General features: G+C 35.1%; 1 protein-coding gene across 4 annotated transcripts; it reads left to right on the forward strand.

Annotated features, from left to right (window-relative positions):
• The first annotated feature begins 533 nt into the window (after positions 1-533).
• On the forward strand, positions 534-7,488 carry LOC141666553 (uncharacterized). Of its 4 annotated transcripts, none has more exons than XM_074472615.1 (10): positions 534-944; positions 1,084-1,218; positions 2,134-2,338; positions 2,977-3,179; positions 3,484-3,729; positions 3,962-4,057; positions 4,146-4,223; positions 4,744-4,959; positions 5,757-5,825; positions 5,925-7,488. In XM_074472615.1, the coding sequence occupies exons 1-10, from the start codon at positions 828-830 to the stop codon at positions 6,087-6,089; spliced, it is 1,530 nt and encodes a 509-aa protein (XP_074328716.1). In that variant the 5' UTR covers positions 534-827; the 3' UTR covers positions 6,090-7,488. The 4 variants fall into 4 exon arrangements, with proteins under 4 accessions (XP_074328716.1, XP_074328718.1, XP_074328717.1 ...); XM_074472616.1 differs by having other exon boundaries at positions 535-944; positions 4,744-4,851; XM_074472617.1 differs by lacking the exon at positions 4,744-4,959.
• Positions 7,489-18,688: the final 11,200 nt, after the last annotated feature.

An 18,688-nucleotide genomic window follows, 5' to 3' on the forward strand; every position in this document is an offset into this window, starting at 1 on the left:
CTAGTTGAACTAATATTTATAAACTTTATCTAATTAAAATTGATGCATAATGTGTCTCGCACGGGTTATTATGCTAGTTAAATTAAATTAAATGTGAACATAATCAGTTGAATTTGATCAATATAATTGATCTTAAACTAATAAAAAGTAATGTATGCAATTGATCCAGACTAAAATAAGATTAGAGCCGTATAAGTCCAAGCTAAAATTTAGCTTTTAATTAAACATATAATTATACTTTGTAAACACATCTTAAAATATTATTAAAATTATATATTTCAATCATTAATATTATTTTTTAAAATTACTTATTTCAAAAAAATCAATACTTATATACGTGTGTGTATATTTATGATTATTGTCAAATCATATATATTTAAAATTTCAAATAAATTTAATATTTTAAAAACATCTTTTCAAATTAAATTGAAAATATTATAAATTATTAAAAATAATTCGTGTATAGCACCGATTTTAAAATAATTCGCGTATCGCACCCCCGAAACTCAAAACTGCAATAGAATTTTACCTTCTCGCTGTATAACACCCCCACCCAGATTTCAATAAACCAAAACCCTTCGACCGGTGTATTGGGCGGGTAGAACGAGTGATAATGTGTTATTTATGTAATTTTTTCTCAAAATCACAATGGAAAGAGGGATTTTCCCCTTTTCATTGTTAAATTGGTGTACCCACATCTCTCCGTGTCTCTGTCTCTGTTTCTCTCTAAACTCTCTCTCTCTCTCTCTCTCCCTCCCTCCCTCTCTCTCCCTCTCTCTCTCTCTCTCTCCCATCTGGGATCGTTCTGTTTATTTGTTTACTAAGTTATGGATGCTAAATTAAAATTAAAGTTGTTGGAAAATCGCCGCCGTGTAGAGGAGGAATATAGGCAAAACCGTGTTCATTATCGTTTAAGGCAGAAAGCAGGTTCGTCGGGGAATAAGGTAAATTATTTATTGTGTTCTTTGTTTCTTGTGCTATTATTATTATTATTATTATTATAATTATAATTATTATTATTATTATTATTTGTAATTGGAATTTAGGGAATTGATAGCCACTTTAATGCTTTTGTCCGTTCAGATGAATGCTCCTGATATGGGAAAAAAGAGAAAAGTTGATGATGCACCAATATCTAGTGCTCCTCCTGCTCCGGGGAAAAAGAGAAAAGTAGATGATGCACCAACATCTAAACCAGGGACTTCCTTGTGCAATAAGGTAAATTATATCCAGGTTTTCTTTCTTTCTCATTCTAAGTAATAAGAGCATCTCCAAGAGTTAATTTAGCCCCCTCCTCAAAAATAAAATAAAATATTAACTCTTAACTATTTAAGAGTTTCAAATACTTGTCATATCCAACAATGAATCTATCTAGTCTCTTAAATTACTTGCTAGCATTTTTTAATTAGCTAATATACCCATGTTATTTAAATAATGAAAAGTGATGTAATGAAAGAGGAGAGGAGAGAGACTCCTAATATTGAGGAGCATAAAAGAGCTCCTAACAATTTGAAGAAAAGTTAGGAGTCTCTTGGAGCTTGATTTTCATGATTTTTCCTCAAAATTTAGGTTAGGAGCTTGAGTAGAGATGCCCTTGGGGTTGCTCCAAGGGGTTGCTTGGTTTCATAGATTTGCAAGTTTTATATTAATAAAAGAATCTTTTGTCCAAAAGAAGGCATATTGTTTTGTTAACAACCGGTGTCACAATTCATTTGGCTTAATTTTTAGACCATGGGTCAGATTTGGTTTTACATATAATAGTTTAGAACTTACACTATTGCATTTTTATAGTATGAGGTTGGATTTGATCTCAGGAATTGAATTGTGGTTGTTTTGGTTTGATTTCCAAATGAATCTATTTTCTATTTTTACTAAAAAAAATAATTTTGAGCCCTTACTCAAAAATATTTATTATAATGGTCATGTTTGGAAGTTAGCTTTTTGAACCAAATTAGAGGTTTGGCCAAATGAAACCTCTTATTATAATAGTGTTTGGTAGTTGGTACATTTTGTAGGATTTTTTTCCTTTTCAGAAATTAGTTTGCACAAACCCCTATAAGCACCAATTAACCTGTTTGCCACTTCTTGCAATGCAACTCACTTGTTTTTCTTTATTTTTTGTCTACTCTTCAGTATGGCCGCCATATTGCTTTTCTTTTTGAATTTGCCTCGGGATATGCTCTTTTTGATGCTCATGGAATGTATGAATATCCTGGATTTAGCACCACGTTCAAAATAGCTGAGAAGTACCTCATTAAAAACCCATTCACGCTCAGAGCTTTTTATCCTTTTTCATCTCTCTATGACTCTCTCCATCAAATGAAGGCTATAAGCAATTGTAAGTAGTAACTATATATATATATAGGGAGATGGTCATATAGAAACAACTTTTAAAATGAAAACTAGAAACAAATCTAAGGCACTAGATCAGTTTAATCTAATGGCCCCCCTACATGTACCACATAGAATTAAACTGCACCCTCCCACACAGAATCTTAGTTTTTCCCTTCCAAATTCAATTTGATTTTTCCCGTCAAACGGTAAGTTACTTCACTATATTTTTCTTCATCTCCCAACGATCAATTTGCATAACATATGTGATATATTTCGACGTGATATAGAATTTTTTTATTTTAGTTTCTAGTTTTTATTATAAGAGAGTTTCTATTGGGTTAGCCTTATATATATATAGATATATATATATATATAGTGAGGGTGACCTTAGGTCAGTACACGAGGTTATAACAAAAAATAATACAACATCATGGGTCGTTTTGGGTGGATTCTAATATTAAAAATTTGCCATCCAGATTTTTTATTTAAATAGCTTATAACCTTAGGTAACCCCCTGAGGTCACCCTCGCGCCTCTCTCTCTCTCTCTCTCTCTATATATATATATATATATACTTTTTTAAATTTTCTATTATTCTATTCCATGATTGTCTTACAAAAAAAAGTATGTATATTGTTTGTAGCAAATGTGACCAAGGAGCTGAAAAGTTTTTTAGTGGATAATATTCCACAACCAAGATCTGATTATCAAATTGCAGTTGCAAATCCAACGTTGGGACGTCATATATGTTTAGCAACGGGGATATTTGTGATAGTTGGTGAAATAATCGATCAGGTTATGCGTGGTTTGCGGGCAAAAATTGACAAATTCATCATCAACTTGGAGGTTTGTTTCCTTTCTGTTAAGTGATCATTTACAAGTACGAGTACAACTACGTGTATGTGTACTTTTCTGATAAAAGACTTATTCATGTGTACCTTTTTCTAGGAAATAAGTGATTTCTGCAAATAAGAAATGTTAAACCCCTATCGAACATTTAGATGTGAATTTTTTCCCTAAGATAAGGGAAACTTGAGAATGGCTCAACAAAAATAAGTCCTTATTTCCATCCTCATCAAGTAAGTCTGGCCAAACATTCCCGGTATATATGATTTCTTGCAAACTAATTTGTTGATTTTCTTTTATCTAGCCCGGGGACTTGAGAATGGCTCAACTGAATTTGGCACGCAGTTATCGTTGGCAAAGTTGTGCGTGCAAAGAAAGTTCCATAGTGCAAAGAAATTTTCACACTGGTATTGCAAACAAAGTTGTGGTTGTCCCACATAAATTTAAAGGACTTTTCCTCGCCAAGGGTTTGGGTAAAAAGAATTTTAACTGTACTAAAAATTTAGTACCCGGTAAAGTTCTTCATGGTGACAAATTAATATCTGTTCAGGTGAATCAATTTATTTAATATTAGTATTTGGCTCTTAATTGATTAATAATATTTATAATCCATAATTATTATTAACATTGCATTATTATCATTTACTCCTTTCATCCTTCCCTATTCTTTATATCTGTGTTTCATTTTTCGGTTCATGCTTAAGCTACCAGAGAGATCTTACGCTTCGTTGTGGTTTTTGCCTTTAAGTAACACTGAATGTATATAATTTTCCCTATTTCAGAAGGATGATGGAACTGAAGTTGAGTACAGATTATGGAATCCGCATATTTCAAAGTTGGCGGCTGCTATACTGGGCGGTCTTACTAATATATGGATCGTAAGTACTATCATATATACAATAGCAAATGAGTTATGCAATTTATTTATTTATTTTTGCTTCTTTTAATTCGGTTTATGTTTTTCAGAAACCCGGGTCTCACGTTTTATACCTGGGAGATGTATGTGGAATTACAGTTTTACAATTATCCGATCTTGTTGGCTCGGTAAGTTGTATAGTATGTGCTTGATCATGGCTTGTTTGTATTTTTATGCTATGTTACTCGTACGCGACACTTATTTAGTGTCGGATCATTTGACTTAAATGTGGACACTTTGACCAACTTAAAGATTAAATATGACTCGAACTTATGATTTAAAATCAATATGTGTGTGAGAAGGGAGAAATAAACAAGCATGAGATAAAAGTAGAGAAGATATCTAATTTCAAGGTCAATTACAAAATCATGTTTAATGTGAGTTTTGTTATTAATTTTTGTTAAGATGTTATACTTGATAATTTGATACACTTGTTCATCAATATATTATGCTGTGTCGCGGTGCCATGTCCAAAAATAGGTCATACCATGTTCAAAAATAGGACCATGTCACCGTGTCTCAAAATTTAGATTTTTCAAGTCCGACACTCGGATATGGGTCGTGTCCCACACTCCACACCCAAGTTGGAGTAACATAGTTTTTATGTTCCATATCATTTATGCATAGCTTGGATGTTTAAATATGCAGAATGGAATGGTGTATGTAATTGGGTTGTCAGATGTTGTTGCAAACACGGTGGAGGAGAGGTCGAATGTTGTTACATTTCCAGAAAATTTTTGTTTCCGTAAGGACATGGTTAGTAGCAAAGATTATCGCATGGTTAATGGTATGGATTACCGCATGGTTGTTGGCATGGTGGATGTCATCCTTGGTGATATCGTTTATCCAGATCCCTCTTTGCACGTTCTTTTTCACCCATAATTTAATGTCTTCTATTTTTAAGTAAATAAGGTATCATAACTGGATTATATATTAACTTTTCCAAAACATAAAAAATAAAAAAAAATGCCTTTTCTTAAAGAATGATTATGATTTTTTTTTAAAAAAATCAGTGTGATTGCAATCATTTAAAAAATAAAGACAGCAGCTACCTCTTGGTACAAATTATTAATATCGGAAAAAGGATTAAAAATGCGGCGGTATCTTTAAATATTTGTTTTTTTATTGATTTATAATATTTGAATTAAATGAACATGTCTTACTTTAAAATTAATTTAATTATAATCGCTCAAAAAAGGATTAAACATTAAAAAAATTGTACTTTTGCTACAATAATGCACAGTTTCCTGTTAAATGCTTTCTCAATACATTTAAAAAGGAAGGTTGTTCTATGGTTATGAAGTATTATTTTGAAATGCTTTATAATCTTTTGAATTGTTCATGATTCCAACATTATTTTAGTTATTCCCTCATCCCACCTATTTTAATTTGTAAATTACCATTTAAGACTTGATAGCTGGTAAAGTTTTTTGGTTTTAGAATCTTGGATTATTAGTTGAGTGTTTTTCTTTTTGTTTTTTTTTTCAGTTAAAAGATTATTAGTTTAGTTTTGAATGTACAATGGGAACTAAGATTTTATATTTGTGATGCTTTATAGTTTCTTCATGTATGACTTGGAGATATAGGTGGGTATTTTGTGGTATTTCTCTTAGATGTTTAGTTTTTAAATATAGTTGTGACCGTGCTTTTTTGTTGGGCAGGTGAATTATATAGCTAGGTATGCTCTATTACATCTTAAAACCGGCGGTCATTACTTGATCTGCACACGGGTATGTCTTCTTTTATGATATTTGTTGTATTTAGTCTACAAAGTGTGAATGTCCTTTGGAGTTCTGTTAAACCATGTTTCTAACTTGTGCGAATTGCAGGCAAAAAACATCAATTTCACTAGCCAAGTTAAAGATCCGTTTGCTGACCACGACAAACTTCCCTTCAGCGTGAGGATAGAGTTCAAGACCAACGAAATTGTCATGTTAGAACCAATAGGGAGGGGGCATGCCGTCGCTGTTGGCGGTTACCGCATGGTTCAGTAATAGATGGATGTTCGCTTAGTATATTGTCATCACTTGAACTCCCATTTTGTGCTGAACAAGAAATGAATTCTATTTGAACTTCTTTATCACTGGCACTCTGTGCTGCTTAACAAAGTTCTAATTTTCCATTTCCTATTTAGTCAGGGGTTGCTTGTTATTAGTGTTTCCTGCTATTATTGGAATTCTGGAATTCATCTGTTATTATTTTGTTATCACCTTTTAGTTATAGTTCAGCTTGCAATTGATATGTTATATTTTTGTTATCCCTTTTTAGTTATAGTTCAACTTGCAATCGATATGCCGTCCAAGTGCCAATGCTACCCAGCCGCTTATATAGCTGATTTTGTGCAAAGCTGAAATTTTGTCTCTTTTTATTTTGTTTTTGGGGGATTATGTGGCCCTCTAGCTAGCTTTATTTTCATAGCTTGGGAAGCTATTGCTTCTGCAAAGTGTCGTTACATTGTTTTGTTTGTATGGAATTTGTATGGAATTTGTATGGACTAGGATATTCTATGGTCATTATTCGCACACTGGATGGTTTATGCTGATTATGGGAGGAAAATGGTTAAGAGTTGTTTTGGCAACTCAAAACTCAATAGCCGGGCAATGGTCCAATTTTGTTGTTTTAGTCTTTGAGCTTGTTTGTTTGCTGCAGTTCTTTGAAGGTGGTTGACATATATTAGATATTTAGGGTTGGGGCAAGGCTTGGAAGAAATACGGAATACGGAATACGGAATCAGTCAAAATCAACCAGGTATGCAACTAGTTAAATCCTGTAGCCTTTTCTAAGTTATATATGTTTTATCTTCTACTGAACAATCTCAAGTGTTTTCTGTTCAGTCTTCCACTTCTAAACAATCTTTTACTGCTGGTTTGTAATTGTTTCAAAGGAGGGATCAGCCTTTTGTTTTTGGTTATTTATGTTTAAGTTGTCTAAAGGATGCATTGTTTCTCGTTATGTATATCTGGATTTGGACCATACAGATGTAACTGAAATTGGATTTGTATGGACACTAAAATGTCCTTTAGCATCATCAAATAAAGCTGAATCCTGATTACAATGTAAAGTTTACGCTCTTGGACTAGGATATTCTATGGTCGTTATTCGCACACTGGATGGTTTATGCTGATTATGGGAGGAAAATGGTTAAGAGTTGTTTTGGCAACTCAAAACTCAATAGCCGGGCAATGGTCCAATTTTGTTGTTTTAGTCTTTGAGCTTGTTTGTTTGCTGCAGTTCTTTGAAGGTGGTTGACATATATTAGATATTTAGGGTTGGGGCAAGGCTTGGAAGAAAGCTCCCCGTCCTATTCTGTGTGTGTATATAACAGTTCTCGCTGTTCTGTGGAACCCGAGGACCAGCATTAAACAAACAATCGAGCAAGTTTGGATGTGCTTAGTCAAGGCCTTTAGAATTTAAAGAATTTCCAACTCATTACACCATTTTGGTGTAAAGTGTAAAAACTAGAGAAATTACTAAAAATACTAAATTTTATAATTTATTTTTTTTGCGATTTTACTATCTTATGATTTTTTTTGCAAAAATACGGAATCAATCAAAATCAACCAGGTATGCAACTAGTTAAATGAAGTTTTTATTTTTTGTTACATTTGATGTTGCATGTAGTTGCAGAACTCGTCAAATATTCCATCCGGTTGATTTCAATTGTGTAAAAGCGTATTTTTGCAAAGAAAATAGAAAATAGTATTTTTGCTAATTAAAAAGTATTTTTGCAAAATATTTTTAAAAAATGACTGTAATTTTGTAAAAATAATTTTAGATTTGGGTATTTTTCAAAAAACCCTAAAAACTACGCTATTTTCTAATTCAATTCCAATCCATCAACACAAAGTTCACACTATTCTTGTACTATATGACTATTTTATCACTAAAGTATAAAAATAAAATTAAAAAGTAAAAAAGTGGTGTGATATGAATGGAACAAATTTTTAGATATAATGCAGACTTAAAAATGTGTAACAGATTCTAATCTTAATAATTCAATTAACACAATTTTAATAACTGGTCCGTTCGTACAATGTTTGGGTTTATGTATATTACAGGCTTTTTTCAAGTTCTATGGTGTCCTTACTATTTTACCAAAATGGAACTAGAGCTATTTTGTTAGTCTAAATAATAGTGTCTGAGTAAAACAAATCAATATATAATTTGGGCTACTAAAATTTATACAACTAATCCAGGATAACGCAAAATTAAAATCATAAAATAAATAGATTAGCTAAAACTTAAAAATATTTATTTTTATCCGGGCTAACGTAAAATATTTAACATTGGTCAGGTCTTAAAAAAATTAAACTAAATTAAATGTGACTGTGTTGTCACTGTCAACAGATGTTTGAATTCTTTATCCGTCGGGTTCATGATCATCCGTCGGGTTCATGATCATCCGTCGGGTTGCCTTGTTGATCATCCGTCGAGTGACATTGTTGTTTTTCCGTCGGGTAACTATCTGGCACTTGACTTCATTTCATTTATGTTAGTCCCTTAACAATATAGCAAGAATTACAGAAGGGGGGTTGAATGGAATTCTTGAACCTTTTTCTCGAAATAAAAATGTTCAACTCGAATATAGATATAAGTGTTTTGATTAGCACAAAGCGGAATAGAAACTTAATTGAATCAAAACATAAGTAATTAAAAACAAGAGTCTTTAAAAACTTTCTGGTGGATTTAAACAATTCCACCAGAGATATATATTTATATATCGAGAGGACTCTGTGTGCAAGAATGCTCACAGCTGCTTACAAATTGAACTGCTGAGAATACAGGGAAAGGCTAATGATTCTTCTTACAAAGATTTCTCTGTTTTTGTGTATCTCAACTTCTCATTTTTCTATTTGCTACGTTCTTGGTTTATATATTACCAAGATTACAAAGTCAAAAAGACTGAATAAATATAAAAACTATCAGTCTTAAGCTTTGCTGCTTTTCGTCCTCTATTACCCAGTTAATGGGCTTCCACAGTAGATTTGTATACATCTCGACGGCTGTGCTCAGCTTTCACTGTTCAACTGCTGTTTGAATTCTTTATATGATCATCCGTTGGATTCTATGAACATCCGTTGGATATATGATCATCCGTCGACTTTTTGAACATCCGTTGATGGCTTCATTGATCATCCGTCGACTGCTATTTTAAACATCCGTTGATAGTCATTTGATCATCCGTCGATGGCTTTGTTAATCATACGTTGGTAGCTATTTTGGCACTTGACTTCATTTCACTTATGCAGAATTACAAGACATCATTTATATGCAATTAATCAACCTACTATGCATATCTAGTTAAAGTCAACATGACTTATAGGCTACTACAGAATCTATACAAAGATGTATACAGAACTGTGCTACACACTTATTATTACATAAGCTACTCACTCGATGGATAATTAGTTAACATCAGTTGGGACTATAATGAGTTATCCGTCGGGACTATCATTCTTATCCGTCGAGTGCTACATTATTTCACTAAGTAAAATCTACTTAGATGTTTTGTTTATGAAATCATCAAGTACATAACATATGCACAACAATTTATGCAGAATTACAAGACATCATCTATGTACAATTAATCAACCTATTCTGCATATCTAGTTAAAGTCAACATGACTTGAGTACTACTACAGAATCTAAATAATGTGTATGCAGAAATGTGCTACAGACTTATTGTTACACAAGCTACTCACTCGATGGATAATAAATCATCATCTGTCGAGACTATATTGAGTCATCCGTCGGGACTATAATCCTTATATGTCGAGTGCTATATTTTTCACTAAGTAAAATCTACCAAGGTGTTTTGTTAATGAAATCATCAAGTTCACAACATTTCCACAACAATCTCCCTCAATTTATGTCTATTGGAATTGTAGCCAGAAATTAAGAGAAACTTGATGATAACAAAACACCCTAAAAATACAACTTTGAAAGTAAGTAGATAAAACTGTAAAGTGCTTCAATTAACAAAATGTACAAAGATTTGCTCACAGTCATTTTCAAGGTGCTCCTCTAGCCTGAGCAGATTAATCTATTTCCTTGAATATTTGGACCTCTTTCCAAGCTTTCTGTTGTTTTCTTCTATCTGATTTTGGAGTTGTCTGTGGAATTCCAGTTCATTAGATTCTGAGAGATTTAGCTTTTCTTGCATTTCCAAAAGAGTCTCATTGCTAGAGATGCTCAATTGGTCTTCTAATCTGAAAAATCTTCTCACTCCTTTGTCATCCATAAACTCCATCAGCCAGTAGGGCCTTAGATGCACCCGTCTCCCTGTGTAAGGAATAATTAGAGTCTTTGGGAGTGCATCTTTAGCTCTAATACTCCTCAGTTCTTCAATCTTCTTTAGAACCAGTTTTCTTGCAGTTACATTGAATCCAAAATTCTTCTTGAATGATGAATAAACCTTTATCTGTACAGTTTGGCTTTCTTGAAGGATCCTGTGAAGTGGCCATTGAATCTCCTTTCCTCCCTTGTACTTGAAAACTAACCTTTCAGGTAGATTCCTGTAGGCATCAATCCCTCTCACTTCTTCTAGTTCATCTAGATAGAGATTTAGATAAGAGAATTCCTTGATGTCACACAAGTACATGTAATCTCCCTTGTTGACTTTGGATTGTGCTTTAGTTAGAGATTTGGATTTGAGAGGTGACAACTTCACTTTCTTGACTGCTCTTGACTTTGTTCTTTTTGACTTGCTGAGGACTGGAAAATAAAAGTCGGGAATTGGTAGACTCTCTCAGTCTATTGGTTCATCCTTAGGCACAATAGGTTCACCATGAATGTTCCTGTAAGGATCCACCACTTTAATTTCTTCAAATACCACAGAAGGTTTTGATGCTTGAGTTGTAGTTGGAGTGGATTCCTTGGAAAACTGATCCTCCAATTCCTTATCAACAAAGTCCTATTTCCTTTTGGTTCTTTTGGCTAATTCCTTGTATCTTTGAGGTTTCTTTTGTTGTGGTTCACCTTGCTTCTTTGGATCTTGAGATTCAGTGATTTCAGATGGCTGAGCAGGAATTTGTTGTGTTGGTTTCACAGCTTGTAGCTTGGCCAAGATAACAACTTGCTCTTTCTATTGTTTAGCCTTTTTAGCATCTAGAGCAGCTTGCTTCTTTTCTTGCTTCAGTCTTGCCTTTTCTTCTCTCTTTGCTTGAGCAAATTGAGGATGTCCAGCCATCACACAAATTTCTTTCCCATTCCTGAAAACTTTAGCAATTCTCCTTTTTAAGGCTGAATCAGCTGGATCCTTGTAGAAGGCAATTGACCTTGACAACAATTTCTTCTCATCAGGTTTATGTGTCTCATACACCGTATCCAAAGGGTTCTTTAATAATGATTTTGGATAGTTCACCCTTGGCTTCAGAATCATTTCAGCCTTTGGAGATTTGATGCAGGATGGCTGTCCCCTTTCCAGATATTTCATGCTCAATTCATTCACAGAGATTTGCCTTACTTGAGAGTGATGAATGGATGACTTTTCTGGCTTCTTTACTATCCCAAACTTCTTTTGAATGTCCTCATCAACTTTCTCCCAGTTCATTGGACTCAACTGTTTCTTTTCAGCTGCTCTTATATTGGCTGCTGTTTCATTTATCAGATCAATACTGCCTGTAACTGGTGGCTTGGTGAAAGCAATTGTAGGCACAATTACTAGACTGATTTGAATGTTAAGCTGTTTCTCCCCCTCACTTGTTTCTTTCTCCCCCTTTTTGTTATCATCAAGTTAAGTAGAGGAGGAGGTTTGTGCAACCACCAGTTTCTAAAGCAAGTTTGTCTGTTGAGTTTGATGCAGATGAATTGCTGTAAGAGATGCTTCCATAGCTGTCATCCTTGTATCCAAGGCATCTATCTTTGTGGCAAGATCATAATTTTTCCTGAGCAGTCTCTTAATATCAAGCATTTTAGCTTCTGGAAGCTTAGAGTCCATTTTGTCAGAAACAACCTTCTTCATCTCATCAATATCTCCTTTGATGGTGTTGACATCTCTAGCATGTTGGAAGCCTTGAATTTGTTGTAGTTGTAGAGAAGCAAGATGTGCTTGAAGGAGCTTCTTGGTGTTGGCATTTGTGGTGGTTTGAAGAGCAGAATTTGTCTGATTTATGAGTTGAATCAGGGTTGTCTTGAAGTAGTGTTCATCACAATGCTTTAAAAATATCCATGATGGCATGCCTGATCTTGAGCTAGAACCTACTTCTCCCCCTATGTTCAATGGCTCTTCTTCACTATCTTCACCTTCATCTCCAAAGAAATCCGCTGAACCACCAGTCTCATAATCAACATCACCAGCTGTAGAGGGCAAAGCTGTGATGACATCCTTGGCTCTTAGCATTGACTGTGTTGTGTGCACCAAATTGAGCATCCTTTATGCATTGTCATTGCCCTATTCAGCTAGAAGTTGATAAGCTGGAACAGGGTGAGTAAATATCTCAGCATCAAGGGAGGTGGAATCTATAACAGCTTGAGGTTGCTGAGATAGTCCCTCCCTGTCTGCATCCTAGATATCCATTAACTCACTTGCAATGACATCCATCCTTATAGCTCCTGTACCTGCATTTCTCTCGTGTTCTCTCTTTTGTTGCATCAAGGTCTCACCTTGGCTCCCCACCCTCACACACTCACCTTTACCATCTAAGGTGGGACTCCTCTCACTTTCTTTTGCCAATTCTGAAGAACTGGATTGCTTATTTTTACTCTTTTCCTCTCCTTTTTCCTGGGATCAACCCAGACTCTCACTCATAACACTCTCTTCCCTCAATCCTAAGAGTGACTGTACTACCACTAAGTCTTCTGCACTTGAGATAATTGATGAAATTTTAAGCTGTGCACAGACACTCGACGCATAAGGGATATCCGTCGGGTTAGCAGTTTGACTATCCGACGGATAACTGCTGTTAAGCTTATCCTTCGGGATACAATCATTACTCGACGGATGAGCAATATCCATCGAGAGAGTAGAAATGAGTGAACTTGGAATTGAAACTATTGTGGACTCTGTGCAGATTGATGAGATTTTGGGCACAGATGTTTCAACAGTTCCTGAAAGAATTGCCAAGTGAGCCAACAAATCATCTAAAAGATGATGCTCACTTGCATTAGATTTTGGCTTCCCAAACAGAGTTAAAGAAGTGGAATCAGGAATTGATGTGTTGATCATATCCACATCCAAAGAGTTTGTGGGAGAATTTGGTGTGTGAAGTGCTTCTATAACTAAAGATTTTGGCTGTGACTCCATATTTATTGGAGCCACATCACACTGAATTTGAGAAGGTGTAGTGACTGTGTCTTTAGCACCAGTTTGCACAGTGTGTGAACCCTGTGCATCCCCAAAGGTTTTTGATTTCTTCTTTCTGGCATAAGTTTGGGGTGAGCTAGTGTCCCTTACCCTTTTGGCCTGTGCTCTTGGCTGAGAGCTTTGTTCAATAGCCACATCCTTTTGGGAGGATGCAGTTAGAAATGAGCTTTTGTCCTTTTAAGCACTGCAGTTTGTTGGGAAACTGCAGTGTGGCTAGGCTGGGAAACACTCACCTCTCCAACCTTATTCTTAGGGTTTCTTTTATGTTCACCCTGTCCCTCACCTACCTTACCCACCTTCACACTTCCCTCTTGGGGTTGGGTGGATTTTACAACTGACATCTTTTGAGAAATACCGGAGGGGGCTTTCTTTGATTTGGATTTTGAAATTTTTGATGGTTTAGTAGCTTGGGTAAGCAACTGTTGGGTCATTGACACAGTTGCCATAGCTACACTAGAATTCAAAGAAATCTGTGAGGTTGGAAGAGTAGGGACATATGAACTTACCTCACTTACCTGAGGTGCTTCCATTACAGGGAAATAGAAGAGTGACACCTCCTTGTGATGGTTTGCCCTGTTTAAATCTGCAATAATTCTTCTCTCTTGAACCCAACAATCTAATTTGTTGTTTGGGTTCTCAAGCACAATTTCCTCAGAGAGGTGGTTAGCTAGAATCTTGAAAAATCTAGCATAGTAAATATTTTTACCCCTTTTGTTTAACTCCCCTAATTTAAACCCCAACTCAAACAAAATAAGATCATTAAAATTAAAGAACTTATCTGTAACTAGCATGTAAAACATGTTAAGCATAGAAATATTGACATAATCAAAATTACTGATTTTACCAGAAAAGACCTTGGTAACTACATCACACATGAAACTCCATTCTTTCCTAAGACCCAACCTCCTAATATCACTTAACTTAGAAGTAGAGAGTGCATAGTTCATGGAATGAAGCATATTAACAATATCAGAATCTGTGTGTGGTGAGGTCACAGTATTATCATGAATTTTGAAACATGCTTTAATAACATCACTATTGATACAGAATTCCTTACCTTTAATAGTGAGTGTGATGGTCTTATCAGTAGAGTTGTATGTAGCAGTCGTCCACATCTCTTCAACAACCTCACAGAAGATGGTGGGTGATTCTAGCATTGCATAGCTGAGTTTGCAGTTCTTTACAAAGTCCATCATTTTATGGTAGTCACTTGAATGTTGAATCCCCTTGTTTACTAGAGCAATGAGGTTGTTCTTTTCATAGATGTATCCAGGTTGTGACATGATCTTGACTACTGGTGCCATTGTTAGAGAGTGGAAATTGCAGAGATAGAGATGATAGTTGCTTTAGAGAAAGAGAGAATTTAGAGCAGATGATTTGAGAATGATAAAAGAAGAGCAATGAAAATGAATTAAGCTTTTATACTATCTCAAAAACACTTGTCAAGAATAATAAAGTAGAATAAAGTAACCAATGAAAATTGCCCAAAATAGCCGTTTAAAAATAAACTGTAAAAATTCCACCAATTATCCGTCGTGTTATGCTTATAAACTGTAAGTATACTTGTGTTATCACAGAAAATGGGAATCCTTTCAACTTAGAGACCATAGTCTAGTAATTGATTTTTCATCCACAGAATCTGTGCACGGCAACTTCCAGCAGCAATGTATTCAGCTTCAGCTGTAGAAGTAGAAACTGAATTTTGCTTTTTACTGAACAAGGGCACAAGCTTGTTTCCTAGAAATTGACAAGTTCATGTTGTACTTTTTCTATCAATTCTACAACCTGTATAATCTGCATCTGAATAACCAGTTAGATCAAAACCAGAATCTCTAGGGTACCAAATGCCAAGTTTTGGTGTTCCCTTGAGATATCTGAAAATTCTCTTAATAGCTACTAAGTGAGATTCTCTAGGATTAGCCTGAAATATAGTACACAAACATGTAGCAAACATTATATCTGGCCTACTAGCTGTTAAACATTATATCTGGCCTACCATGCCCCTATAACTTGAAATATCCACATACTTTTCAGTAGTGTTTAATTCAAGCTTAGTTGCAGTGGCCATGGGAGTTTTTGCAGATGTGCAATCCATTAGATCAAGATTCTTTAAAAGATCATAAATATATTTAGTTTGACTAATGAATATTCCATCACTAACTTGCTTTACTTGCAAACCAAGAAAGTAAGTTAGTTCTCCCATCATACTCATTTCATACTTACTTTGCATCAATTTGGCAAACTTTTTGCAAAGTTTTTCATCTTTAGAGCCAAAAATAATGTCATCTACATAAATTTGAACAAGTATACTACAGCCATTAACATTTCTAAAGAAAATAGTTTTGTCTACAGTACCTCTAGTGAAGTGATTCTTTAAAAGGAACTTTGACAAAGTGTCATACCAGGCTCTAGGTGCTTGCTTCAGTCCATAAAGTGCTTTCAAAAGATAGTAAACATATTCTAGAAAGTTTGGATCTTCAAAACCAGGAGGCTGACTGACATAGACTTCCTCCTCCAAATCTCCATTCAGAAAGGCACTTTTGACATCCATTTTATAGACTTTGAAATTGACATGGGCTGCATAGGCTAAGAAGATTCTGATAGCTTCAAGTCTTGCAATAGGAGCAAATGTTTCATCAAAATCTATTCCTTCTTATTGACAATAGCCCTTAACAACCAATCTAGCTTTGTTCCTGACTACTATGCCATTTTCATCCATCTTGTTTCTGAATACCCATTTGGTGTCTATTGGATTCTTTCATTTAGGCTTAGGTACCAGCTTCCATACCTTATTCCTCTCAAATTGGTTTAGCTCCTCCTGCATAGCTAAAATCCAATCAGGATCCAACAAAGCTTCTTCTACCTTCTTTGATTCTTCCTTGGAAATAAAGCTGTTGTTTAGAAATTCTTCTTGAGTTGCTCTCCTTGTTTGAACTCTAGAAGAAACATCACCAATGATGAGCACAAAGGGGTGATCCTTTGTCCATTTCCTTTGTTGAGATAGATTAGCTCTAGATGAAGAGGCCTCATTGTTGTCTTGATGTGTGATTGAGTTTTGATTGTTAGAAACTCCCCCTGAGTTAATTGATCTTTGATTTGAGAAAAGGGGAGCTTTCTGTAAGTGATCTATTCTGACTCCCAGCTTCTTTTGATGACCCGAATGATGGTGTATTTTGAGTACCGACGGATGAGGCTGGTTGTCTCCCGACGGATAAGGCAGATTGTCTCCCGACGGATGAAGCATTATGCGACTCGACAGATGTTGAATTTTGTGCTTCATTGGTAGTAGACTTTTCTGCATTATCCTTTGATACCGTGTCTTGATCACTTTCATCATCACTGTCATCACTAACCATCTCCCCATTGTCAAATTTGAGGCTCTCATGGTAATCTCCATCTTGCAGTCCTTCAATCTTTTTATCATCAAACACAACATGTATTGATTCCACAACAATGTTGGTTCTCAGATTGTAGACTCTATATGCTTTACCAACAACATATCGAATAAAAATTCCTTCATCTGCTTTAGCATCAAACTTCCCATTTTGGTCAGTTTGATTTCTCAAGATATAACATTTGCAGCCAAAGATATAAAGAAAATTTAGAGTTGGCTTCTTGTTCTTGAACAATTGATAGGGAGTCATGCATTTGCTTGATTAACCAGAGAAATATTCTGAGTGTAGCATGCAGTATTTACAGCTTCAGCCCAGAAATATGTTGGTAACTTAGATTCTTCAAGCATTGTCCTTGCAGCTTCAATAAGTGATCTGTTCTTCCTTTCTACTACTCCATTTTGTTGTGGAGTTCTTGCTGCTGAAAACTCATGCAAAATCCCATTTTCTTCACAAAATGCTCTCATGACAGAATTCTTGAACTTAGTTCCATTGTCACTCCTGATTCTTCTAACTTTGAAATCAGGATGATTATTGACTTGCCTTATGTGATTGATGATGATTTCAATAGCCTCATCTTTAGACTTTAGGAAATATGTCCAAGAGAACTTTGAGAAATCATCTACAATTACTAGGCAAAATCTTTTCCTTGAGATGGACAACACATTGACTGGTCCAAACAAATCCATGTGTAGTAGTTGCAAAGGTTCTTCAATTGTTGAATCAAGCTTCTTTCTGAATAATGCTTTAATTTGCTATCCCTTCTGGCAAGCATCACACAGTCCATCCTTAGAAAACTCCACTTGAGGAATGCCTCTAACCAGTTCTTTCTTTACTAGTTCATTTATGGTTTTGAAGTTTAGATGGGATAGCTTCTTGTGTCATAACCAACTTTCATCTTGACTTGCTTTGCTGAGAAGGCAAGTAACAGATTCTGTATTTGATGAGTTAAAGTCAGCTAGGTACACATTACCTTTTCTCACACCAGTGAGAGCCACTTTGTTGCTTCTATTGTTCGTCACAACACAGGCTTCTGAATTAATGGTTACTGAATTTCCTTTATCACAAAGCTGGCTGATACTCAACAGATTATGCTTGAGATCATCCACTAAGACAACCTCCTCAATGATGACATTGTCTTTTGAAATCAAGCCATATCCGACAGTATAACCCTTGCTGTCATCTCCAAAAGTAATACTTAGGCCAGCTGTTATTCCTAGTGGACTAACAATGAGATTTACAGAAGGGGGGTTGAATGTAAATCTCAAAACTTTTTCAAGTTTTGAGCAGTTTATGAAAGTTGTGTGTTCAAGAAGAACAAGTGTGTGAATTGCTTTAAGCTAATACAGACAGATATATATTCAAGCACAAATGTAAAGAACACAACAGACCTTAAAAACTTTTCTGGTGGATTTGTTGTTCCACCAGAGATGGTATTTTAGAAAATCTGTGATTAAACAATGTTGATCACAGCTGCATCCTAGTACAAACTAGATGAATTTTCTCTCAATATTTTTCTAAACAGCTCTGGAAAATCTCTCTTCTAATTACTAGCTTCTACTTGGTTTATATATTACCAAGTGTACAAGTGAAGAACAATATAAAATACAGTAATAAAATAAGATCTTCACTTGCTTCTTTTCCTGTTCACTCCAGTACTTTGTTGACTATTGCATCTTTGTACTAAAGAAGAACGGCTGCTTTTTCTGTTATTCCTGAAATTCGGCTACCACATCTCAGTTGTCTCTATCAACCCATGTGCCTCTGCTTGAAGGTACAACTACCCCTTATCAACGGCTAATCATCAGAACATCAGTTGAAGCTTTCATCCGTTGATGCACTCATCCGTTGAAGGATGTTATCCGTTGAAGCTTTCATCCGTTGATGCACTCATCCG

Source organism: Apium graveolens, chromosome 6, assembly GCF_009905375.1.
Source record: "Apium graveolens cultivar Ventura chromosome 6, ASM990537v1, whole genome shotgun sequence".
NCBI lineage: Eukaryota > Viridiplantae > Streptophyta > Magnoliopsida > Apiales > Apiaceae > Apium > Apium graveolens.